The sequence below is a fragment of the Nematolebias whitei genome, chromosome 10, assembly GCF_014905685.2.
Source record: "Nematolebias whitei isolate Nwh7 chromosome 10, NemWhi1, whole genome shotgun sequence".
Classification (NCBI taxonomy): Eukaryota; Metazoa; Chordata; class Actinopteri; order Cyprinodontiformes; family Rivulidae; genus Nematolebias; species Nematolebias whitei.
The window spans coordinates 22,716,461-22,743,540 of record NC_056507.1 but is presented as its reverse complement, the minus strand read 5'-3'; the positions used below and the strand labels follow the sequence as shown (position 1 = coordinate 22,743,540).

Below are 27,080 nucleotides of genomic sequence, written 5' to 3'. Positions count from 1 at the left end.
GCCTTCCGCGGTACCTGCTGTTGGGCAGTCTGTGTCACACTCCGGAGGCGTTTCTATTGGCAGTGGTTTGCTCACTTTTGTCCACATTATTTGATCACCATAATCTATAATCGCGTTAAAGCGATTTATAAAATCCTGGCCAACCAAAAATGGGAATGAGTCAACATGGGTCACGTGTACCGGGTGGTACAGTGTCATATTGCCAATCTGCATGTGAACCATTGCTATAGCTGTCAGGGTTGTTTTATTCTCCGAGAGACCCTGCATTTCTATAGCACAATCAGATAGAGGTATTATCCTGTTTTTCTCGGCTGCGGCCCTCCTCAGCTCCTCGAACAGTTTAGCTGACATAATTGTTATGTCTGCCCCACCGTCCAGGAGTGCTTCGTGTGTGAGGACACCTTCGAGTGTTACTGACAGGTACGCCTTTTTGGCGGCCCCCTTTCTGATAAAGTTACACAGAAACCTTTTGGTTTTTTTCTGACGCTTTTTCACGCGTTCAGATTTATCTGTGTAATCTTGGTTTGTCTGAACCGTCAGCACAGCTGTAGCTGTTTCTGCGTGTTCAGCCTGCGATGACTGGTCATCGTTTGTGTGTGTGATTACCCCCCTTTCATCCGATGAGGGGTTGTTTGAGGCAACAACAGCAACGTCTTGGTGTGTTTCACCGACATCTGTAGTGTTGTCATTCGCGCCCAGAGATGCTGTAGTGAGTACCTCACTGCATAGTGCTTTTGGTCGGCTTCCCTTGTCAGTGTGTTTCAAATCTTCTAACATTTCACGCAATTTTTCTGTCTCTTCCGAGCTCAGAGGTGGAGGGCCTTTTTTCTGGGATTTTTGTGATTTTTTCGCCTCTGGACGTTTCGTCCGAGGTGGGGGGCGGCTAGGTACGTCTTTTTGGGGTTCCTCTCGGTTCCCATTTTTTTGCGTCCTCCGCTGGTCCCATTTACGATAATCACGTTCGTCCTCTGAAGGAGGAGCCTTTTTATCCCAGCGTGCACCTTCATGATGCGGTTTGTTAGTCTGAAAATACTGCCTTTTTTCTCCCTTTTTAGGAGGGGGTGGCGATGCACGCCTTCCTTCTAATTCTAGGGAGTGGGGTTTAACCTTTACACCAGGAAACACTTCTATGGGCGTCTTGGCATGACAACGTGCCTCAAACACGTTCACAGCGCACTGTTTAATCTCACTGATGGATTTTTCTCTGTAATTTGCCATCATTTGCACTGACGTTTGAATGTCAGGATGGAGATTTTTGCTGAAAACAAATTTAAAACCTTCTTCTTCCTCCATTCCGGTTTCATTTCTGCTACCAAAATAAGCTTGGAAGATTCTTTTGTAATAAACTTTTGGATGTTCATTCTTGCCCTGCGTGACCTTGTCTGCGGCTGGATACCCAGAAGGCCCAGCGCAGGAGTCGTACTCTTTGATCAGAGCTTCACACAGAAGTTTGTAATCCCTTCTCGTTGCATCTGGTAGACGCTCGATGAAGGTAAACACCTCTCTGTCCGAAGTGAGTCGTATCAGACTGATTTTATCTTCTACCGTAGCGTTTGGATAAGCTCTCAATCTGAAATCCAGATCTCTGAGGTACGCTTTCGTTCCAGCGGAGCCCAACGGTTCAGGGATGAAACGTTGTACATATTTTGAGATTTTTTGCAAGTCATCCATTGATGGAGAAGATATCAATGGTCTCACATGCGTGATCAGTTGTGGGGGTGTTACTCTGCCCGTTTGTGTAGGTGATTGGATGGGTCTAAAAGCACTGTTTAAGTAAAGAGGTCGTTGAGTAATTGGTGTATTAGTCCGACTTTGTTCAAGGTCTGGCTTGGATTCCAGGTCACCTTGAACAACATTCTGACCTTTTTCTATTGCTGCTATTAGTTTCGCCTCACATTTTTTTAAATGTTCCTGGGATGTACAGTAGTCACCTTCTAAGCGCATATGTAGCTTTTGTAGATTTTGTTTATCTATTTTGCATTGTTCCAGTTCAGTTTTTGCAAGCTGCAACTGTTGTTGTAGCACCTCGTTATCTGCACACGTGGCTTTGTACTGACGGTCTATTTCTTTAATCTTTTCATAAGATTTTGCTTCTAGTGACGCCTGCATTTCTGAGAGATCCTTCTCATGTGTTTTAGACATCCAGTCAAGGCGTTCCGACCGTTCATCCAATTCAGCTTTTAGAAGCAGAGAGATTTTTGCTAACCGTTCAAGGCTGAGCTTTTTACTCTCTGTCTTTAATGTTCCTGCGGCCAGACTTTTCAGCTCTTCTTGTCTTTGAGCTTCATCAAGTTGTTGTAATTGCTCTAATTGTGTACCAAACAGTGTCTGAGTTAAGATTAGTAAGGTAAGGCTGACATCTTCTGGACAAGAAGAATTGTCTTTTCTGCTTGATTAATTCAAGAAAGAAAGTCATCAGATGGCCCAGACTTATTCAGATTAATGAAAATAACAGTCTCTGTCCATCTGGTAGATTTGAGGTCAGATAAGGGTCAGACCAGGTTCACTACATCTTCCAACAAGACAATGATCCAAAACATAAAGCCAAATCTACAATGGAATGGTTCACAAATAAACATATCCAGGTGTTGGAATGGCCAAGTCAAAGTTCAGACCTGAATCCAATCGAGAATCTGTGGAAAGAGCTGAAGACTGCTGTTCACAAACGCTCTCCATCCAACCTCACTGAGCTCGAGCTGTTTTGCAGGAAGAATGGGCAAAACTGATAGAGACATACCCCAAGAGACTTGCAGCTGGAACTGCAGCAAAAAGTGACGTTACAAAGTATTAACGTAAGAGGGACGAATAATATTGCACGCCCCACTTTTCAGTTTTTTATTTGTTAAAAAAGTTTGACACATTCAATAAATTTCATTCCACTTCACGATTGTGTCCCGCTTGTTGTTGATACTTCACAAAAGATTAAAATTTTATATCTTTATGTTTGAAGCCTGAAATGTGGCAAAAGGTTGAAAAGTTCAAGGGGGACGAATACGTTCGCTATATATATATATATATATATATATATATATATATATATAAATATATATATATATATATATATATATATATTTAAAGTACTACTTACTACTTGTACTAATATTCCTACTTCGCGGTTTTTCACTTATCGCAGGTCTTCAGGGTACCCCGCGATAAATGAGGGACTACTGTATGTATGTATGTATGTATGTATGTATGTATGTATGTATGTATGTTATATATATCCATCCATCCATCCATTTTCTTTACCCGTTTGTTCCATTTTGGGTCACGGGGGTCGCTGGTGCCCATGTCCAGCAATCACTGTGCGAGGGGCGGGGTACACCCTGGACAGGTCGCAAGTCCATCACAGGGCCACATAGAGACAAACGAGACAAACAACCATTCACTCTCTCACTCACACCTAGGGACAATTTAGAGTTACCAATCAGCCTAACATGCATGTTTTTGGTCTGTGGGAGGAAACCGGAGCACCCGGAGAAAACCCACGCATGCACGGAGAGAACATGCAAACTCCACCCAGAAAGGCCCCTGGACCGGGGTTTGAACCAGGGACCTACTCGCTGAGAGGCAGCAGCTCTACCAGTTGCGCCACCGTGCTGCCCATGTTATATATATATATATATTTATTTATTTTTTATTTACAAGCACGTAGATGCTTAAAAGCCCTTTAAAATACACCAAAATGCAGGAAATCACATCTACTTTAGTCTAAATTTTCTGGGGGGACCCCCCCACTGGTCTGCTATTTGCGTTCCGTCATTAAGCCCTGTTACTTGGTATGACTACTGCTGTTATGATTCTGTTCAGTTTTATATAAAGAGTTTTCTATAATAATGTGAAGAAGTGGCGATACATTTATTATATTCATTATGTGAATAGGTAAAGTTTTAAAGTGGTTTTTGATGCTGTTAATTTTCTCAAAACTGCAATTTTTGGAATTTGAAACTAATTATTTTGTTTATTAAGTGTGTCTTGAATGAAAAATACCCCATGTTTAAAAGTATAAAAATGGTATTAACACTATTAAAGAACAGCTCGTAAGTATTTATGTTGCACAAATGTTTCCATTGTATTAAAGAGACACGTGAGGGTTATGAGGGGGTCCCTGAGTCCAAAGTCTGAGAAGAACCCCTGCTTGGCCATTCTTGCTCAGAGTCGCATGTGTTGTGTGTGTGTGGTTTCACAAAGGTGGAACACGCTGCTAAATCAGATCAGAGCTCTCTGTTCTACCTTCAAAAACCTCTTATTAAAGTCTTGTTTTTTCAAAGAGGTTTTTTTTTTTTTTTACCTCACTTGATTTTTATTTCTTCAATTGTAAAATACATTTTAAAAGTAATGGCTGTGTCCGTTTGATTTCATTTACAAAAATGTTAACCAATATTCTTTACTTGTTAAGTGTCTTTGAATAAAAGTGTTCTTAGAGTGAGTAAATGTAAATTGAAAAATTCATTCAATTTACAAAATATTTGTAATACCAGGAGAGACACGTTTAGAAGCTAAAATATATCGATGTGGTTCATATTATACAGACAATCGTTTGTCAGTTATAGTTATATTTAAAACTGTAATTAAATATAAAACCAGAAGAACATTAAGTCTAAAAAAGGCATTAAAGTTCACAAGCTTTTTTGTTCGATAAAGGTCCCTTGCTTGCTGTAAATCCATATATTCCACTGTTCCCTTGAAGCCTCCTATAACACACACACTACAATTACACTGCTGTGATTTTCCTCAGGACAACCAATTTGAATATAAAGACAATTAGCAATTTTATGTTTATTTGATTTCCCCCACGTTGTCATTATCTACCTCGAACAAAGCAGAGAGTCTGAACAAATGACCAGCACTTGTGCTAATTTAAACTAAAGCAAAAAAGAAATATATTTGTTTCCAGACCATTATATAGTGAGGCATGCATTTGCTGGGTACAAATGGGTACAAATTCATTACAGTTAACAATGACATGCAATTCAGCCCTGCTAATGAACTTCTACACAGTCATGTTTGGTATTAAGGAGTGATTTGTTGAGTCTAAGTGTATCATTGTGGAGGCTAATGTTGATGAATGCCTGGGTGTTACAGGGACGCAGGAAGGAAGGATGCTTCTATGGGGCTCTTGTCTATGAAGGTGTAACCTTACCATCTAGTGGCAACATCAGGACATCACACTTTTCTCCAACCCAAAAAGCTAAATCTGAAAGAGAAAAGACAAAGATAACGATACTCACCAATGCCGGAGTTTCCCCCAGTAATGAGGACGACCTTGTCTGATAGGTCGCGGCCCTGCAGAATCTCCAGAGCAGCCGTGTTTCCATCAAACCGTTTCGGCTTCACCATCACATCCTCCACTGTAAAAGCCTGACGTGGGTCAAAATACGTGGTCCGCTTGTTGATGTGGCTGAAAGCAGTGAGGTAAACAATTACAAAAGCAGCATCATTTCAGGACTTCATCTAAAATCTACAGCAAAAAAATTATAAAATGCTTCCTCGTCAGTAAACTTACTCAACATAAATCATTTGCCCTTTTTCATCCGTTTCCTGCTCCCAACCATATGGCAAATCTGCAGAAAAAATACAAAGTATAATCTCCTGTAACTGTCAGAAGACAACGGAACAAAATAAACTTAGAAGCTACAGACATGTAGGGCACGGTGTCTTTAAAACAAACCTCCAGCACAACGTTTTTTCTTTCCCGTCTTGGGGTGTTCCCACTGTGTTTTCATCTCTTCGTGGCTGTTGGTACAAAATGACAACTTATCACTGAGGAAACCAAAGAGTTAGCTGTCTTGTCAATAAATCATTTATTCATTCATATCCAGGAAGATCATGGGTCAAATTGAGCACAAGCACCTAATTTCATCAACAGTTTATTGGCAGATACAAAATACAATAAAATGGGCAGCAAATAAAAAGCACTAAGTTACATAGAAATACAGTATTTTGCATGTAAAGTATAGGAAATGCACACAGAATTAAAACACTGTTTCAAAACACATTTTAAAAATTAGTCTGTTAATGAAGTATTCGTTTTAATTCACCATTTGTTTGTATTTATTTAAATCCATTCTTTCCTGCTTGCTCTCGAAGAGAGGCCTCAGTCACCTCCGTCTCCCCATGTCTGCTATGTTTCTCTAGGACGGCCTGTACTGAAAGTAATTTTGTTGTGCTTCGGTGCAATGACTATAAAGCTGATTCTTTCTGCTGCGAAAGATTTCCCTGCACTACACGCTGCAACATTAAAGCAAATTTTAACTGATTTCTAATACAGAATTAAAAAAAAAAACAGGAAAATGCTTCTTTCATTAAAACTGCACTCTATTTTTCATAAACTAAACCGTTGCTCATTTTTGGTCAACCGTTCTAGACGGGACATGTTTTTGAACGGCATCAGGCTTGTTTCAGTGTTGGTGCTAAACAAACAGGTCAGGATGGATCAAAGACTTCAGTCTGTTTCGTCTATTTATTCTCATATTTGCGCTGCTGTTGATGCACAATCTTAAAGTAGACGACTAATCAAAAGTCTCAATCTTTTTTAAGAATTGTTGATAATAGAAGCTTCTAAATACCCTCCTAGAAATTGTTTGAGTTTTCTAACTGATCTTCCAGATACTGAAGGTAGACCTAAGACCACCATTCTCTGTAAATTGCAGAAGTGCTACTAGCAGCTAGAGAGACTTAAATTTTTCTAGAGGTGTATTTTATGGGCATCTGTTATATTATAAGTAAATTAAAAAAGAAAACAATAGTGTTTGTTAGGACAGTTTTTCACAAGAGTGTTCATAAAATTCATAACTCATTACTTCTTAACAATGTCAATGAATGGCCTTAAAAATGTAGTAAAAGTTTAAAACCAAATCAAAAGTGTTCAAAAAGCTCCATTCTGTTGGGATGCCCAAATTGTCCGTTTTCTTTTTAGAATGTTACAAAATAAGATTAGAAAACTACAGCTTAAAATGTTAGGTGAGAAGATCAAAGTTCATGCTCAATAATCCAGGTAAAAAAAATCCAACAAGTTCAGTCGGGTCATCTGGACGGTTTCTTTTCTTTTTTTTTTGTTGAGACATATCGTCTTTCATCCAAAAGGACTTCATCAGTCTGAGGAGCCACAACAGTCACCTTGTGGCTCCTCAGACTGATGAAGTCCTTTGGATGAAAGACGATACGTCGCAACAGAAAAAGAAACCATCCAGATGACCCGACTGAACTATGTTGGGTTAGGTGGGGTTTGTTTTGTATGATTAGGTTATTTCAGTATCTCTTATCTTTAAATTAACAATGTACAGTAAACAGAGACTTTGAATGGCGTGTCCAGCTTGTTGGACACAACTTTAGACATGCACACATCTATGAAAAACAACAAATAAAGTCAAACAGAGAGCACAAAAAAGTTAAATTGTGTCATCTGGACAGTTTCTTTTTGGAAGAAACATTTCATCTTTCATCCCAAAGACTTCATCAGTATGAGGCCTGCCAACAGGATCTGTTGTATTAAAAAAACACCATACTGACGTGTTTCAAACCAGTCTGCTGTGAAATTCCCAGAAACTGAGCCTCAAACAGCCATAGAGACCCCATGCTTTAATGCAATCCAAATTATTTTATTGTTGCAACTGCAGCTATACGTGTAGAACATATAAATTGAATAACTCGACTGGCTTTGTGGTTTCTTTCTTTGAAGTCTAAAATGTAAATGTTCTTTGTAAAGCACAGAAGATTGATAGATGTTACCAACAAGGTCTAGGTAAGATGCACTACCTTGAAACTACAACTCTGGGTATGTCCCACTAGCGTTTCTTGCAAAGAATACAGCTCATTAAACAAACAAGACATTATAGCTGCAGATTTAATATCATAAGGTCGGAGTATTTATGTTCATGTATATGAATATGTTGGTCGATAACAGCGGCTTAGTTGAAAGTTAACGTTTCACTTACTTCGCATAGTAAACCCAACCATCTTTTGTAGTTCTTTCCTCCCAGCCGGGCGGTAACTCATCCTCGCTGTCTGTATCGTCCATGCCGGCGTACTTCAGGGCCATAGCTAAACTTCTTCACGTAGAAAAAGAGGTTACACGCACACAAACCCAGAGAGATATCTGCTCTGACGGACGAATCATCCGGCTGTCAAAAGCAGCACTTCCGCAACAACGGAGTGACGATGGTCGAACTGCATCTTGGGAAATTGAGGCGGAAAAACGAAAGGACGGTTCAGCTTGCTTCTGATTGGTTGTTTAGCTTTCATCAACTGACGATGTTCTGCGTCACATAAGAAAATGTCGAGCATTTTATAAATAAATAGATCAGTTTTTCACTTTTTTTATTTCGAAGCAGCTATCATACCAATATTTAGCATTCAATTTTATTAACAGTAATGTAATTTTACTCATGGGCAGCACGGTGGCACAACTGGTAGAGCTGCTGCCGGTTCAAATCCCGGTCAGGGGGCTCTTCGGGGTGGAGTTTGTATGTTCTCTCTATGCATGCGCCTTTCCAGGCGCTCCGGTTTCCTCCCACAGACCAAAAACATGTATGTTGGTAACACATATATGTTGGTAACTGGTTGGTAACTCTAAATTGTCCCTAGGTGTGAGTGAGAGAGTGAATGGTTGTTCCCTGGACCTGCAACCTGTTCAAGGTGTCCCCTGCCCCTTGCACATTGACTGCAGGACATGGGCACTCTCAACCCCTGTGACCCAAATTGGAAGAACTGGGTAAAAGATAATGGAAGGATGGAATTTCGCTCATTAAAGTACCACATGATTGAATTGTGGAATCTGCAATGGTTTGCGGTCAAAAGATGTGTTTGGGATCAGTCTCAGCAACTAACACATCAATTACAGGTCACTATCTGTAAAATATACTGAGATATAGCATTTTTTGTGTTTTAAGGTCATTTAGCTTTGGCAGACATTTTGTATCTGGATGTCTGCAAAAGCTAATCAGTTGCAGATGAATATCTGATGACAACCTCCTGCAGGTTTCATTTATATTTGTCCTTTCAGCCAAGAGATATTTGGTAACTTACATAAAAGCAAACACACGAGCACGCACACACAAACATGAGCAACATTTATTGCCCACTTAAAGTGGCACTTTAGGTGTCACATTAAAAGCTGCTGAAGCGTGGTACTTTTCAGCGATGGATGATAAATATCTTAAAAACTCTGTTTTTATGTCAAAGTCTATTTGAAATGTTGTCAAGTATGTACAAAAAATAATCATTTTTGCTTTGAGATGTGGTGTTGTGTCAGTAATGAGTATCACAATGCCAACCAGTGGTGGGCACAGCTAAACAAAAAGTTTGCTTCGCTAACCCATATTCTGCTAACTAAAAAAATTATCTTTGCTAACGCTAAACTGCTAAACAGGTTAAAAATATATCTAATGTTGTAAATGCTTTAAAATAATGCTTTAAAATAAGCTCATGTTAAACAGCTAAGACAACTGTCACTCAGTCTGAGTCACACATTTTTGTCACAGAGATATTTATTATGTCTATGGTCTTTGTCTCCTATGTTTAACATAGGAAACTTACATAAACAAACATAAACTTAATGGTACTTCCTTCAGTTAGTTAACAGTCAACAATGGTGTACCACAAGGCTCAGTTATAGGACTCACCCTCTTTACAATCTACATAGGTAATGTAGGTCAGAGCATCCCTGATGCATCCTTACATTTCTATGCTGATGACACAGTTGTTTATTGTTGAGCTAAAACAGTTGCTAAAGCTTTCCAGCTTTTGCAATCCACATTTGACATCATCCAGTCAGATTTGTTCCACCTCAAACTTGTCTTAAATGCCGATAAAACCAAAGGGATGCTTTTTTCAAAACAGGAAGTCAGTCAAAACAGTTCTTCCTCCTATTTTATTTTCAAATGGTGTGGGCGGCTGTGGATGAGTGGTTAGAGCAGTCGTCCTCCAATGCGAGAGTTGGGGGTTCGAATCCACCAGCATTCACATGCTGAAGTGTCCATGGACAAGACACTGAACCCCTCATGGCCTCTGATGCGTGTCCCATTGGTGTATGAATGTGATCTAAAAGCTCTGATTAGTCTCTTTAGAAGGATTTGTTCAATTAGCTTTGTAGAGATCTAGTAGAGTGCTGTATGGATGGGTAAATGAGGACACAGATTGTAGTGTAAAGCACTTTGAGTATCTTGAAATAAGATAGAAAGGCGCTGTATAAGTACAGTCCATTTACCTATTGAGTTTGTTGATTCCTATAAATATTTGGGTATCTTGGTCGACTCGCATCTCTCTTTTAAGTTCCACGTGGAAAACCTAGTAAGGGAACTGAAAGTTAAACTGGGTTTCTTTTTCAGAAACAGATCCTGTCTAACTCTGAATGCTAGGAAACGCCTTGTATCTGTGACTTTCCTTCCCTCCATCGATTACGGTGACTTTATTTACATGAACGCTCCTACAAGATCCCTGCAGATTTTGGATGATGTCTATCATGGTGCACTAAGATTCATAACTGGCTGTGATTATCGTACCCACCACTGCACCCTGTATTCACTGGTTAACTGGACATCATTAACTTCATGCACACTCTCGCTGGTACATTTTCATCTTTAAATCACTTCTTGGTCTGCTGCCTTCATACATCTCCTCCTACATGTCTCTGCGTGAGTGCAGCTACAGCGTGCGCTCTCAGGACATTATTACCTGCAGTGTTCCCTCAGTGCAGACTGAACTAGGCAAAAGGGCCTTCTCCTACTCTGCTCCTGTTTCCTGGAATATCTTACAAAAAGACCTGAAGCTCTCGACCTTGACCTCTCTAAGTGGCTTTAAGAATCTGTTGGACTCCGGGCAAGGACCAATGCAGACATGTTCCTGTTTTTAGTTTTCTACATTTGCCTTATAATCTAGCTGTTTTGCTATTTTTTTGCCATCTTATTTTAATTTGTATAAATAAATAAAAAAGAAAATAATAATTAAAAAAGAAAATCTGTATGCCTCTTTTATGGTTGTCTTTTGATGTCACTGTTGTCCATTGTTGTCATCATTCTTTGTTGAAATCAGGTCTCTCTTGTAAATGAGTTCTCGAGGCTCAGTGGGATTAACCTGTCTAAATAAAGGTTGAATGAATGTTTGTCTCCTTACAGATAAACTGCGTTGACCAATCACGTCATGTCGTGTGTACATGTAGTAAGCCAACTGTGTGCCTAACAGACGCTTTGAGACACGCCCACAACAGACAAGAACAAGCTTTGTGGTTTTGGTTAGTAGATGAAGTTGGCAAAACCTAATTTAGTGGAAGCTAATTCCGCTAACGGTTTCCAAAGTTAGCAAAAACGTTAATCCGCTTAACAAAAAAAATAGTTCCGTTATTAACTGTTAGCGGATTAGCGGAACTGTGCCCACCACTGATGCTAAAGTTTGGAATAAAATAACAACTAACAAATCCACCTACTGTGAACATTTTTAACATAATGATGACAAGCGAAACATCTATGTTAAATTAACTTTAAACATGTCTTCCCAATATAGCAAATGACCCTGACATTTTCATTCACAATTTGCTCCAAACACATCTGAAACAACAGGTGCATTGAAACACATTTCACAAACCATTTAAACGTGAAAGTCATGAATGGTGAGAGAAAGATTAACCAGTTGGGCCTGTTTCACCTCTAAATGGTCACACAGTCACGAGAAAAACACTGACTGGACAGAGACATAAATATTAACTTGAAGTATAACTAAACTGGTGCATTCAGTTCACAAGGCTATACGCTGAATTTAATTTTCCACATCTTTGTCAACACCTGTTCATGATGACATATTGTTTCATGTTTCTACATTAGCTCACAAGCTCTTTTGTTTGCAAAACCAGTAGCATTCCTCTGGACCTGCTGCTTACCTGCCTGTTAAACACAGTGATCACCTGTTGCAAGTGTACGGTGATCAGGATCAGGATTTAGGGAAGTAAGTAACAGCCAGACACTATTGATAAGACTGGGACTGTTCATGAGAATGAGATGGACATGAGGACAGTGGTACTTAGATCTTGACTAACACCAATCCAAGTAATCACTAAAGTCTATCTTCATACTCCCCTGAAATATAACAATCATGCAAATAACAGACTGAAAACATAACGGCCCTTGTTGATACATCATACAGAAACAGTACTCTATTGTCTATGACGGCTTGAAATCACAATGCAAGGAATTTACTTGCACATCAGTTATTATTTTAAAAAATTGCCACGAGAGGAATGTCGTGAAACGTGAATAAATCTTTCAGCAAACTCTAATTCCCCCTTCAAATGACTGAAAACAAAAGAAATGCATCAACGTAACACGACTTCCTTGTGTGATGATTGAAACTTCACTGTATTTTTTTTATTTATTATTATTTCAGCTACTGCGCATGCTCTGCGCTGCTCTGTGGGCGGAGCCCCGAGGTGGGCCGAGTAACAGTAGCCTACTGTGTTTGTGTGTGTTAGTGTGTGTGTGTGTTTGTCTGAACGGAGCACGAAACGTGTCTATGAGGAAAGACACACACCCCAACGTGAGATGTACTAGCTAGATAACGGTTTTTTGTATTGAAAGTTTTATTTTTACTACCCCGAGATTGGTTCGATGCTGTACCTCATACGGCGCGGCATTTCGCAGGAATTATTGATTTCGTTTCTTCTAAAGACTGTCCGCTCCTCCTCCTCCCCTCGATGAAGCGCTGCGATGCCCTCTGATTTTATATCCCTCCTTAGCACGGATATCGACCTTAATTCCCCTAAATCTCTATACTCGAAAGGTAAGATACTAATTCAGAAAGATTGCCGTAAAGTCAACAGTCCATTTTGATATGAATCAAAATAAATGTCTTGATGGCTCATGTTAAGCTGCTAGCTAGCAGTAGTTAGCATCTTTTTTTTTTTTTGCTCTTAGCAAGACTGGCTAGCATAGTTAGTTGGCTGCGTTTGACAAACAAACAATGCTCTGAGACGGCTACTTTTACTGAAATTGTATCAATAACAGTTGAATACGTAACTAATAACTGTACCACATATTTGATATTAGTTAACTAATCGGCCTCTTTGCAGTCACTACATTGTTGTCATTGTTCAGCGGTTTAACGTTCACTTAAGTCCTGCTTGGATTTTGCAAGGAGGTGTGTGCATCCGTAGGCACGTGTACACAACAAAGATGGTTGTGTTCATTCATTGATAGTGTTGTTTGCTGCATTTCCTTTCGTTTTGGTTTGACTCCTTTTTTGTTTTGGTTTGTTCCTCCTCGTGCCCTCAGGGTTCAGGTGTTGGCGCTTCACAGTCAGCATAAAGTGCATTGTGTTATACCACTGCACACGTGTCAGCCAACTGCTGTTATTATTAGTAAGGACGTTGCTGCATGGTTCAAGAGCAGTTCTGCTCATCTCATTGTGGGATTAGTTTAGTAAGTAGCTGAGTGTTGGCATTCGGTAGAACTTGGTTACTAAATCAGTTCTGTTCCTGTTAAGTGCGGATTTGTTTACATCTTTAAAGAAGTCTGGTTGCACTGGTGGCTTTCACGAGGTTAGAATTGTATGCAAGGAATTGGTTTGTTATAAAACATAATCTTAAGCCCCTAAATCAGGAGAAAGAGACTAATTAAAATGAGTCCGTTTCTTTAGGAATTCCATGAAGGTATTAGCTGGTGTGTTTTTTAAGCTCTGACCCCTTCTCTCCTGCTCTGATAAATCCAAGTCCTCCAAGCAGCTGATACCAAAGCACCTGTTCAAATAGTTAGTTTGCTGAGGCTTATGTTGTATTAATTTCAAGTTGGTTATTATCAGCTGAGATGCTGTAAGGCTGCTGTCCAATGTCCATGAATGATTTTGATGCAAGTTAAGACTTTAATATTGAGCACACATGATTAGTCCATCAACAAACAAAGGTGGATTCATCCTCAGCTCAATAAAATATTCATATATTACTTTATCCTCCTATATAGCCTCATGACTCAGACATAAAAGCATCTGTGAGCTTTTCAGCTTTTAACTCAGTACTAAGCAAATAATTTTACATCACTATATCCACTATTGCTTAAATTAAATTAATTTATCTCAGTCTCTAGATGCTAAGACAGTGGTCAAAAATGATCTGACAGCTTGCTATTAAAATTTTCATAAAGAGGTTGACTGAGGTTAGCCTTTAGATCCTAAATATATTTATAAAGCAGTACTTGAATATAGGTTTTGCTAACCCAATCACTCACAGACTCACTGTTTTGCATGGGAGACTGCATATACAAAGTTTATGTGCGTGTTGTAATTGTGTGTCAAGAACTGTCTTTTAAATCTGCAAACTTTTATCTTTTAACAGATTAACATGTTTTACAACCAGACATAAATGGCATGCAGTGTTAGTAGTAGCTTATCATCAAAAGAAAGACTGATTCTGTACAACTACCAGAAATGTCCCAATCAGGATTTAGTTTCTGAATACTGATCTGTGTCATTTTAGCTGTTAAAAAAATTATAGATCACTTAAAGCCTGCTTTCAATTCAGCAGCACCTTAATGTAGGACGTTAGGTTCGCTTTCAAAATGTGCTTGTGTTGTGGTTTCTGTACTGTTGTGGCTTGTAATCTCTACTGAAGTATTTTTGTTGATATTATATATATGTATTTTTTTTTCAGAAATTCTTACAGTTATTGTTTATACTACAAAGAAAATTATCACTGTCTTGGATTTTACAGGTAGATAAGAGTCTGTTTGCAGCTAGTGCTGCAAGATGTTCCTGCAATGTACATGGTGGACTTTTCAGGGAAACATTCTATTAAAAATGCATATCTAAAAATGAATGTTGACTCATTGGTGCTATTTCTCAGAACTGAATTACTAAACTACAGTTCCTTGGGGGGGGGGGTGGGGGGGGGGGAGAGACTATGTAAAAGTCCAGTTCTTACTGAGTGAGAAAAAGTATTCTGTTCTAGGTCTTCTCTGCCTTGTATATTTTGATGGACAAATTCTAATATATCCTTACAGAACTTGTCTGCTGGTGCCACATCTGTCCTGACTGCCATGCATGTTCATGAACTAACGGAAAGCTTTGCTCTGTGATCCTGAAATGCTTAAGAGCCATATGCTCGATAACATAGTTGTTTATTTATATCTCAGTAACTGGGTGTGAGTACGTGCTAGAATCTAGGTAGTCAAAGTGTTCATCAAAAATCTAGATTAAGACTGTAGGTGTTTGACTTTAAGCTTTGTTGTAATAACTTTGTTATTCCAGCATTTTAAAAGGTGAGGCTACTATCGCACTACGCTGGAGGCCAGTTGGTGACTCAAAAATTGCCCCCAAAAAGTTTTTTTTTTTTAAGTGACCAGCAGCAAGCTACATGACTATGTTATGAGTGGCCAGTTTTTGAAAATTACAGCTTATTTTTGTGTGCGACACTTGCATAACTGTATTCACATGATTTCATTTCCCATCTCGGCTCACATCATAACAGATTGGGCTTGCTTTGTACACGCTTGCAGCCTACTGGAGCCCACTTTTGAAATGAAGAGAGGTAGATGTAGAATTGTTTTTTTTTGTTTTAATAGCTATTATTCGTTATTGGACAATATAATTATAGTTAAACCTGGACATTCAGTAGCCTCATTTGTTCTGACATAGGAGAGTTTGTGGAAGGTGTCAAAATACAGCTCTAGTAGTCAAGAACTAACAGACTGGTTCAAGATACCCGTGGTAACTGTGCTACTATTTTGAGGGAAAATTTGTCATGATAATTTTTTGTTCAAAATTCAAGTGACAAAAATTGGGAACACTGCAAACGTTTTGAGACATTTTGGAAACTTGCTCACATGTGCCTTTTGCCACCTAGTAGCCAACGTTCCCAGTCCAGTTCTTAATATCATGTTTATATTTACAGACTGACTTTCGTACAAGCCAGTATTCAAGTAAGTTTCAATTCAACCGTAGTTTGGACACCAGCCAATAAAATATTCATTATTTTAATTAACCGAAGCTGTCAAAACAAGGTTCAAATACTGTATTCAACATTGTTTTATATAAATAATAATAAATTAAAAAAATCAAATAAAAGAAATGCTTGTGGTTTGTCTGCAGGGAGCAATTCCTGTGTGGCTTGAGCACAATGTGTTCAGATATGTAATTAAAGCAGTCATTTTCTGTTGATGTACATTCTCAGAAGTCACTTTTTATTTTTATTTTTTAATTATTAAATTTGCATCCGATAGTAGAGCTCATGGACTGTCCATTCATCTATCATGCCCCAGTCCTCAGTCAGCTGCAAAGAATAGAATCAGACTGTTGCCCTTGTAACTTGGCAGAACCTCAAAAGCATTTGTAATGTGAGCTGTGCATAACTATAAGGTGATGTAAGTTAATTGTTCCCAGTGCAGGTCAAAGCAGTCAGACCTCTCCTAGCTGACTTGTATGTTGTAGCTTATGCTTTGGTAAACTAAACCAACCTTGCTGACCTCTTTTTAATTGTTTAAATCCTTTATGTTTGAATGCCATGCATCAAAATAGTGCACATCACTAAATCAATTTGTGTAACATCAGCATCATCTTTAGCATTCATTAGAAACAGTGTGAAGTCAATTGACTTTAGCATTTTGAGTCACAGCTATGAAGTGTCATTTAATTCAAGCTCAGCTTGTTGTTAATGAGGCAGCGTGAACTGCGCAGATAAATGAAAACTAAATTTTGGGTCGTCCACAACCTTTACAAAAAAGAAGGCAATAAATCTCAAGCTCTTGAGTTGAAATTCCTCGTCCACTTTTTTGTCGTCCAACTTTGCGAAAGACGCACTCGCAGGGATTAAAGCAGAAACAAATCTTTTGACTGTAATTTTTTCTACAACTAGAGTTTACCCAAGCCACACATACGAGAGCTTTTTCACTTCTCAAAGGCTTTCACGCAAAGAGTATACTGTGTACGTGACCTTAGTAAAAGTACACACGTTTTCTCTAATGAAGTGTTGAAGTTGTAAGGAGACTTTAACCTGCACCATCAAGACCAGCAGCATTCTGAAGGAAGAGAGGGGTTAGAACAGCTTTCCTGTTGTTTACTTATAGGTCATTTCAGTGTTTTCGATTGAGAGGTTGTCAGGTATATTTTTCAAAACAAGATTTAAGCTTGTGTAGTAACAATATTTTTCATATTTGATACTTTATTAAATTGCATTCGTCACAGTATGATTCTGAATATAATCGTTTAGCACACCTAAACAAGCCATAAAACCTTGTTATTACTAAAACACTGTGAAGAATTGAAATTTGAAGATATTTATGATAAACTACAAATACCTGAAACTGACTCTCACACAGAGAACTTGGTGAGTTTGGAGAAAATGTAAAGTTAAACGGAGACACACATCTTTGTTATAATTGGGGTCATATAAATATTCATCTTTTTGTGTTAATATTGTTTAATTTATAAGAAAGCAGCAGCCTGTCTTGCTCAAATCATGACAATTGAAAACACTTTTTTCCCCCTTTCATTTATAGATGACAGAAATCCATTGTAGGGACGGAGAACCAGTATTTCACTTGGTTGTCCATCAGACAACCTCGAGGCGGGATCAGTTTGTCCAAGACGACAATAGGTTGTCTCGGACAAACTGAAACCAGATGTCGACTCCAGTTTTGTTACAGACAAAAAACTACATGTACATCTACAGGCACAAACCACATAAAACTTTATACAATATGTATTTTACTTTTTGCTGATTTTTATTGCTTGGGCTCTTTGGTTGAGTTTTGTCTGGGATGAACAACCAGTTTACTTACTGGAACAAAATAATTCAAACCCAGCAAATAGTTTGTGCCTCTAAAAAACTTTAATAACAAGTAGTAGTATTCAAGAAGTGCAACAATGCAACATTTTAAACAAAGATCTCCTGTGACACAGTGCTGGTGTCAGAAAGTCCTGTAAGTGTACATCCAGTGCTTACTTTGACTCATTAACATCCATCCAGTGGTTCTTAAGCTGTTTTGCTAACAGGCCGATAAAGATATGACACAATATTCTGCCTTTTATGGTGGCAGAGAATAACTAGCTGAATATAAAAGTCTCTTATTTGTGTTGCACTTGTCAGCAGAGCACAGCGACCCAGCATTTGATCTGGTAAATCTCTACTCTGTGTAACCCTCTTCCTAACCCAGATCACAGGATGAACAGTCATTTCTGATCTCCGTCATGTTTTGTTCTTCTATTTGGCCGGATCACGTTGAAATATTACTGCTGCAAATATGCATTTCTGCGAACAATGAAGATACTTGTTTTTATGACTGCTGCTGTAGCATACAAAAGGGTTGTGTGTCCGTTTGAATACACATGCAAGAGATTCAGACTGTTTACACCACAACTGTGTCAAAATGTTTCAGTCAAGAGTGAGGTCATGTCGGGTTACCAGTTTGTCTGTGACGCAACCAGTGACAGACTTGCTTTCTTCACACTACAAACAAAAAATGGAAAAGTATAGTGACAATTATTTACACTTTCATATTTGTTGGACACAATTTAAAACCATCATCTAAGCTTTTACTCTAAATGATTATTGTTGACATTTTAGTCCATAGATTAAATTGTGAACTGTTTTTATTCAGTCACTTCTTGTTTAAATTTGCAGAAGTCACAATTCTTTGTCATTCGCACCACATGTGGTACATGTGGTCAAACGAGATTGTGTACTCAGGGTCCCAGTTACACCCAACAATAAAATGTAATAGAAAAATAGTAATAAGATATGAACTAAGAAAAACGTCAATTAAAAATATTTAAAATTCCCCAAAATTAGGGATGCATGATATTGGATTTTTGGCCAATATCCGATATAACTATATGTTAAAACCTATTTGACCGATACCAATATTTTATGTATTTTTCTTTGTCAGAACATAGCCCTCTTATTTAGGCTTATTTGCTACAAAAATTGTGTAACAGCTGTAAGAGCTGGTGACATATATTCAGTAACAGCCATATGATATGCATAGCTCTTTAACTTGTATTAAATAAAGTTTTAAATGTTATTTATTAGCATTAGTCACCTGTGGAGGCTTGTTCCAGGTTCCTAGCTGCAGTGTGGGATTCTTTGCACTCTTGTGCATGAAGGACAGACTTTTTTAAGTTCAAAGTTTTTGTGCCGTAAGACTAATCATGCTAACGGGGCTAACACGACGTCCAAATGTCTGTGGTAAAACTCACCCAAGTGCTATCAGTTATTAACTTCTCAATGATGTCAGAAATGATGGCTTGTAACTCGGGTAAGGTTACGTTGGAAAAATATCTCCGACTGGGGACGATGTAGCGAGGCTCATCACAGTCCAAAAATCTTCGGAATCTGACATCCTCAACGAAAAAAACCTTCCACACCGCCGCCATTTTGCATTTTCCTCTCCACCGTGAGATCAGGTAGGCGTTTGTGACGTCATCACATTGTGCTGGCACTCCAGGCATCCCTGTCACTGGGTTGTCGTATAAAAACAGCGTCTTTTATATCAGTGAGTTATTTTGATGGCATGGCCGATGTCCAATATTGAACTTTAACGCCAATATTGACTGATACCATGCCGATAATATTGTGCATCCCTGCCAAAAATGATATAAATATACTTGTACACGTTTTGGGGGGGCACACAGGCATTTTTGTAATTTTCTTTTTGCTCTGCTGTAAAATGTACTGCAACCTTTTTTTAAAGCAAAGCATTTGGAAACGTTGTGTGAACTCGAGGGATGTGTTGTTCCTTCTTCGACTGTTTTGTTTACGTCACAAACGTGCAAGATCGTGTGTCTTGTCATCTTTATCACTCTGCCGGTGCCAAGTGTCAGATAACTACTACACATGCTTGTTGCTGCCAATGCACAGCTGAAATATCCATGTCAGGGTTTTGATAGGTGTTTGTTTCATAGCAACCAAACAGCCTACTATGTTTATCAGATATCAGATGTGGCTTACTCGTGTTGCTGCAGTGGTTGGATATTCCAACTAGGAATCATGTTTCCGGCCCTGTGATGGACTTGCGGCCTGTCCAGGGTGTACCCCGCCCCTCGCATAGTGATCGCTGGACATGGGCCCTGGCGACCCCCATGACCCGAAATGGAAGAAGCAGGTAAAAGATAAGGGATGGATGGATGGGCACATGTTTCCATCAAACATCATCATGTCTCCTAAAATTTTATTGCACCAAATCTTACATGAGGCTTATTTAGTATAAAATAGAAATGCCATAAGTTGTGACACTCTACTTGCAAACTACAAACACCACTAACCTTAATTTTTTTTTTTTATTATTGCCTTGTTATTGACAGCAAGATTGCATTAGCAGAAGGCAAATTAAATGTTCAAGCAGAGGCTGTGCAGGAACCTGAATTTTGTCCTGGGATCAAAACTTCCTTGAGATCCAGCGTTTAGTGGTAAATTCTTGTTTTTTATGGGTAATGAATACACTTTGGGTTAACAATTAGTGAAGAAGATGCCACAAAACTGCAAACGGTTCTACCATAAAGATTATTTACAGTTGTCTCCTTCATCCCTAAACAGTCCAAAGGGACGCTTGGAGAAAGTATTTCTCCCTGAGAAAAGTAGACATTGATCTTTTTCAGTGATGTGGTTCTCCATTAATTCTCTGAAATATATCATGATGTAAGTTTTGCAATAAAACTAATGTATGTTCTCCTGCTCACCCTTTATGGCAGAGTCAGTATATGACCTCCTCCCCAAAGAGCTCCAGCTCCAGTCACCGTCCACCCAGACAGACCCACCCACCATGAGCCAGAAGAGTGGGGGAGAGGCAGGACCTCCCCCCTCCACAGCCTTGGCTGCAGGTGAGCAATCTATTCATCCTATGAAAACCATGATCTGGGATCAGTTACCCTGTTGAAACGATTCCCAAGTCAGCAGGGGCAAAAAAAATATGGCTTTGATTGTCTGGGGGCAGCTTCACCCTTTCATCAGTGTCTGAGGTAGTAAACAGGACTATACAGGCATTTGCATTTTGAAGCTGTTAACATGTTTATATTTTATTTAGATATATCGAATGCTTTCTTGTTACTTCAAGCCTCAATAATAGTATTTGATCAGATATAGGTAAATTAAAACAGTTCCCGTCTTCCAGCTGTTGCTTCACTACCTTTAAGTGAATGTTCTAAATTTTAAAATGACTGGAAGTGGTTACAATGACATCATCTGTTTGTTTCTCAGATGATGTTTTAAAGCCATAGTTTGACTTATGGCTTTGAATATTAGGGTGGAGCTGTTTGGTGATACTTAAAATCTGATTAAATGTATCTTTAGGGCCCAAGACTTACCCATTAAACAAAATTATTTCTCAAATGACAACCAGCATGTTAATAATTAGTAAAAGTATAATATTAATAATAGTTAAATTAGCTTATAACATAATAAAAATGACTTTGTTTGAAAGTTAGTCGGTATGTAAAGTACTTGTCTGTTGGGTTTATAATTTAAAACAAAAATAACTTCATATACTTTCTACAGTATATACAGTTTGTGTGACATGTGGGAAGAGTTGATCTTCTCTTGAAGGTAAATTTATAAGATTTGCAGATCACAGTACTGACTCCAAGTTGTGTTTAGGAACCCTACAGAAGTTTTAATGTCACTAATGTCTCTGTAGAACAAACTGACATGTTGAACTAGAGTCGTTAGATTGCTGTTAATCTCTAATGTTCTTCTACTGGGCTTCTTCAACATGTTCAACAAGTGCACTCTGTAAACTTGCACTAATAAAGATAACACAAAGACGTGAAATAACACGAGACATGAAATAAAACTATTATTTATATTTATTAATTAATTTTTAAAAAGCTAAGTTGTTAACTAATCTGTGTCAGTGTTAGTGGCAGTGAATAATGTTTACTACAGATCTTTGTCTACTGTGAAATAAATGTTATAAACTGTTTATGAATTGTAGCTCCAAGAAATACTGAGTCTACATTAACAGCATGCTAACATGATAAATACCTTGTATTTTATCATTTAACTTTTTTTTTTGCTGTATTTTTGATGCGTGTGCTTAATGCTTTTTGACATGTGGTGCGAATGACAAATAAATAAACTCAGACAAGTAAACGTTTCAGGAACTTTTTTAAATATACAGTTTACATCCTTGCTGGTTAGATGTTGTCTTCTGGCTTAAGCAGTCATCTCAGGCATTTCTTTCATAATGACATTGTATTGTGCCATCAATTTTGCGTACAACATTTTAGTCTGAGGGTTTGTTTGATAACGTGCTGTATTCTGTTTAGGCTGTTTTGAAGATTAAGCTGTTCTTGAATGGCTTATCTTCTAAAACAGAAACAGCCGATACCTTTTCAGTTTGCACTTGACCATATAGGCACTCAGAAAGCGTAATGTGAACTTTCCTTTTAAATGATAAGCACCATGTTTTTAAGCAGCTAACATTTTTAAATATTTACAAATGTTCTGTATATTAATGAAACTGTGAAGTTGCCCCCTTTGCAATCAGTTGACTATATTCTTGTCTGTGAGCACTGTGTTCCCCTGTCCTGGTCCTCAAGACTCACTGTCTTGCATTTTTTTAATGTTTTCTTGCTCCAACACACCTGAGTCACATCATACCTCCCCAGAATGTCAAGATCCGTAAAAGATTGTTAACGCCCCGTTACTTTAACTCAGGTGTGTTATGAAAAGTGTGCAGCACAGTGAATCCTCCGGGCCAGGATTAAGGAACACTGATTTTAGTAAATAAAAATAAACGATAGCCTGGTCATAGATCATGGTTTAAGGCTGCCAGCATTTGCTATATTTGTGAGGGATCTTTTTTCTTTAGTTTTGATATAAAGAGCAAACTAACAGGTTAGCAGTTGGAGGGAACGATTTTGTTAACGCCACCGTTTCATTGTCCTGTGTGACAGCTGGCCTTAAGCAGTGCTGATCAAAAGCATGACTACTGTAATGTCCTCCAGATCACCATTTACAAAATACACATGCTTTAAAAATGTCTATAAATGATGACCTTCAAAACATTACTCCTTCCGGTATTGTAACTCATCCAATTTACTGATTGACAGAAGTTGAGTCTTGAATGATCAGCTCTCTTGTTGCTCATTGGCTGTCTCGTTTTTATTGCAGGAAGTTCCCTCTGAGGCAGGGAGTGTCTGCATATAAAATGGTCTGCAGTTCACTGCTCCATAGGTCAGAGGCTTGTTTATTCTGTCTCCATGGCTACGCTCAGTCTCAACCAAATCTTCCAATTGTCATGCGCAAACTACTGTTTTTCTACTGAATGCACATTGCACAAACTGTACTGTAACTGGCAATTTTAATTTGGCGCCACATTATCAGCTTTATAAATTTTGCTGTTCGAGAAAGTTTGACCAGACTTTGTTTCTTTCTGGCAATGTGTATGTAACAATTTGTAGCTTGCTTTTGTTTTTGTAAACAAGGCATGCCAGTTTTGTCACATTGATTTTTAATTTAGAGGTTTTGTAGGAATCAGAACAAAGTGGGACCTAAAAGACCCTTCTCAACTTTAACTTCAGATTATTTGATCAATGCTTGATGGCTCTCGCATGCACAGTGAGAGCATGTAACCCACAAAAGTCTATTGAAATTAGAGTTGGGAAGAAGGGAAATCAATACAAATCATGCACAAATTCAGCTGCTTGACTGGGACTGCTAGCCTGCTCTGTGCTGAACATCTGTTCTAACTTTACCTGTATATACTACTACAGATGCCACCTCATCCACCTCCAGTTCTTCTGCTTCTTCTTCCCTGGCCATGGGACCTTCATCCAGCGGCCTCTCTACCTCAACCTCAGACCGTCTCACAGTTGCTCAACATCTCCACTCCACTGGAGGCGATGGAGCTGCAGCTTCAGAGATACAAGGTATGGAGGCTGCCGGATCTGCCCCCAGCAGAGGCAACAGTGGGGCGAACGCCACAGCAGGAGACATAGGGTCAGGAGTGATGTCAGGACTAAGTGTGCAGCAGCTTCACAACACCCCATCAAAACGAAGGCCTGTATTGAGCATATCTCCACCACCTGAGGACCTGTTTGACGACAGCCAAATGTCTTGCCAAGAGGAACCCACCGTATCAGGCGCACCAGTTCCAGACTCGGAGCACAGCAACAGCATGTGGGCTGATGATTCTGTCTCCAACTTCAGCGTGATCAGCTCCATTTCATACAATGACAACACAGAAGTTCCACGCAAGTCCAGAAAACGCACGCCTCGCCAGCGACCCGGCCCCAAGCCCACTCCTCCAGAGAACAGCATGGATGTGTTTGATGCTGACAGCGCCAAGGGTCCTCATTTTGTCCTATCACAGCTGGGCACAGACAAGGCTAGGTGGGGTGACGCTTGTTAAAGCTTTATTGTGCTATATTACCTGTAGCTGTTTATCAGCTAGAATGAAAAATTATGTTTGGAGTAATAGGATTTCTGGAAGTTGTGCTATTCATGTTTCTGTTTCTGTGCAGCTCTCTTGATTCAGGGACTGCAGTGAAAGGTGGGTCACTGTCTGCCCAGTACCCTTCTAGGAGTGATGGAAAGGAACTAAAGATCCTGGTGCAGCCAGAGACCCAGCACAGAGCTCGCTATCTGACTGAAGGCAGCAGAGGTTCTGTTAAAGATCGCACGCAGCAAGGATTCCCCACGGTCAAGGTTTGAATAATTTATGGCCAGCGTCTTAATTCTTAAAACAAGAACAAAATGTGACGTTTTGAATTGTCGTTCCAAGAGCAGTTTTTCCTGGGCTACTTCAAAAACTTGATTATACAAAGTGTAAACTGTTTGTTGGGTTTGTATACATAGGAGATTGTTTTTAGACAAATCAGCAACTGTTAAAATATATATTTACTTGTAAATGAAGTTTAAAACTAGTGCTTGCTTAGCATACATTCACACAGCATTTAACCGTACTGCATCACCGGGACTACTAAGTATTTTCATTCTTGCTTTTGTTTACAGCTAGAAGGTGTTAATGAGCCAGTTATGCTGCTGGTGTTTGTGGCAAATGATGCAGGCAGAGTGAAGCCTCATGGTTTCTACCAGGCATGCAGAGTAACGGGACGAAACACCACTGCCTGCAAAGAGGTGGACATAGAGGGAACCATGGTTATAGAGATCCCGTTGGAGCCAAGCAATGACATGACGCTCGCGTAAAAATAGATTTTCTTTATTATTTTAATATTATTTTATATGAATAATCTGGAAGCAATTAATACATGTGTGAAGTTTGTGGTTGTAATTCATTTTTTCTTCCACATCGTGTCTGTAGGGTTGACTGTGTCGGAATTTTAAAGCTACGTAATGCAGACGTTGAGGCGCGTATCGGTGTGGCAGGTTCCAAGAAGAAGAGTACACGTGCCAGGTTGGCCTTCAGAGTCAACATCCCCCAGTCTGACGGATCATTCCTTACTTTACAGGTCCCCTCATCACCCATCCTCTGCAGTGAGTAATGCAAACACAAGGACATTTAAACACTATAAAGCTAACAGCAGAAAGTAGGCAACATTTCTCTCAAGTAAAAGAGTTGTGATTATTAGTTTTTTATCAAACAAGTAATTGAATAAAAGTGCCACTGATTTCAGTTGTGGTCCAACCATACCAAGTTTTTATTTATCCTTTCTACCACTCTCCAGCCCAGCCAGCTGGAGTGCCAGAGATCCTGAAGAAGAGTCTTCACAGCTGCTCGGTTAGAGGAGGGGAGGAGGTTTTTATAATTGGAAAAAACTTTCTCAAAGGAACCAAAGTTATACTTCAGGAAAACCCTGCAGGTGCTGCAGATTTAGTGTCGTGTCTCATTATTTGGGTGGGTTTCTGTATACAAACGTCTGACGGGTGGTAGAATAAAAACATTTGCTTTTGACTTTGTAGATGATAATTCCTGGCAAGCTGAGGCCAAGATTGACATGGACCTTTTTCATCAGGTAAATATATTTAAATATCTATGCCCAGCTGGTTTTTCTTGAGAAATAAAATGTGCTGTATTAGACCTGCTATATTTTCACGGGTATTTCATGTGAACCTTTCCAGAATCATTTGGTCGTGACAGTCCCTCCATTCCACAACCAGTCGATCACTTCTCCTGTGTCTGTGGCAATTTTTGTGATGACCAATGCTGGCAAATCACATGAGGCCCAGCTCTTCACATACACTCCTGAGCCAGGTACAGCAACATTCTAATGAATATAAATCTCTATATTTGAAGTTAGAGACCTGAGGTTTGCTCTTGGCACAGACGCAGAGATACTGAAGTTGCATTGTAATGGGAAATCCAGTGGTGACCTGGTTAGGTAGACATGATACATTCAGATGAATGAAAAAGAAGAAATACCTTTCTGTACTTTTCTTTTTGAATAAATGACAATATGGACTGTCCCATGAAAGGGCGGAATCTTGTTGGGATTATAAGTAACCAGCATGTGGGTTTAAAATTAACCATTTAACGTAAATTAAAGTTATTGAAAAAAATATTGTTTCTCAGGCAACTTAAACAGGACATAAAATCAACAATGACTAAAAAAGTGAATAAGACCCACATGTATTTGAGAACTTAATAACTATAAGACATAAAGTAGTACATTGTGGGGCGGCTGTGGCTGAGTGGTTAGAGCAGTCATCTTCCAATGCGAGAGTTGGAGGTTCAAATCCACCAGCAGTCACATGTTGAAGTGTCCCTGGGCAAGACACTGAACCCCTCAATGCCTCTGATGTGTATCCCATCGGTGTATGAATGTGATAAAGCTCTGATTAGTCTCTTTAGAATGATTTGTTCAATTAGCTTTGTAAAGATCTAGTAGAGTGCTGTATGAATGGGTAAATGAGGCACAGATTGTTGTGTAAAGCGCTTTGAGTATCTTGAAATAAGATAGAAAGGTGCTGTATAAGTACTTTACCATTTACCATAAATACTTGTGGCTTACAGTTTACACTCTGCACCTGTGAACCTAAATTACAGCAACGGTGAAGCTTTTGGCTTGAGATGAAGGAACAACTATGGTGCAAAAGAAAAAAGTGGAACCAATATTATATAATATAATAATAAGATGTGTACAGTGATTCCTCACTTATCACAGGAATTACATTCCAGAGTCCTATCATATATATATATATATATATATAT

General features: G+C 38.9%; 2 protein-coding genes across 2 annotated transcripts in view; one reads left to right on the top strand and one right to left on the bottom strand.

Annotated features, from left to right (window-relative positions):
* Positions 1-8,131, bottom strand: part of wwox (WW domain containing oxidoreductase) — a 171,459-nt gene extending 163,328 nt beyond the window's left edge. The window contains exons 1-4 of the mRNA XM_037683475.1: positions 7,938-8,131; positions 5,672-5,736; positions 5,507-5,564; positions 5,232-5,401 (exon numbers count right to left, since the gene is read on the bottom strand). Coding sequence (XP_037539403.1) covers positions 5,232-5,401; positions 5,507-5,564; positions 5,672-5,736; positions 7,938-8,041 — 397 coding nt within the window. The 5' untranslated portion in view covers positions 8,042-8,131. The remainder of the gene's footprint in view (positions 1-5,231; positions 5,402-5,506; positions 5,565-5,671; positions 5,737-7,937) is intronic.
* A 4,328-nt stretch (positions 8,132-12,459) lies between these two features.
* The window catches only part of nfat5a (nuclear factor of activated T cells 5a), a 20,599-nt gene continuing 5,978 nt past the window's right edge, over positions 12,460-27,080 (top strand). Inside the window, exons 1-9 of the mRNA XM_037683473.1 lie at positions 12,460-12,768; positions 20,662-20,790; positions 23,683-24,301; positions 24,433-24,616; positions 24,923-25,113; positions 25,233-25,405; positions 25,597-25,731; positions 25,832-25,884; positions 25,991-26,123. Of these exons, the coding sequence (XP_037539401.1) occupies positions 12,696-12,768; positions 20,662-20,790; positions 23,683-24,301; positions 24,433-24,616; positions 24,923-25,113; positions 25,233-25,405; positions 25,597-25,731; positions 25,832-25,884; positions 25,991-26,123 (1,690 nt within the window). The 5' untranslated portion in view covers positions 12,460-12,695. The remainder of the gene's footprint in view (positions 12,769-20,661; positions 20,791-23,682; positions 24,302-24,432; positions 24,617-24,922; positions 25,114-25,232; positions 25,406-25,596; positions 25,732-25,831; positions 25,885-25,990; positions 26,124-27,080) is intronic.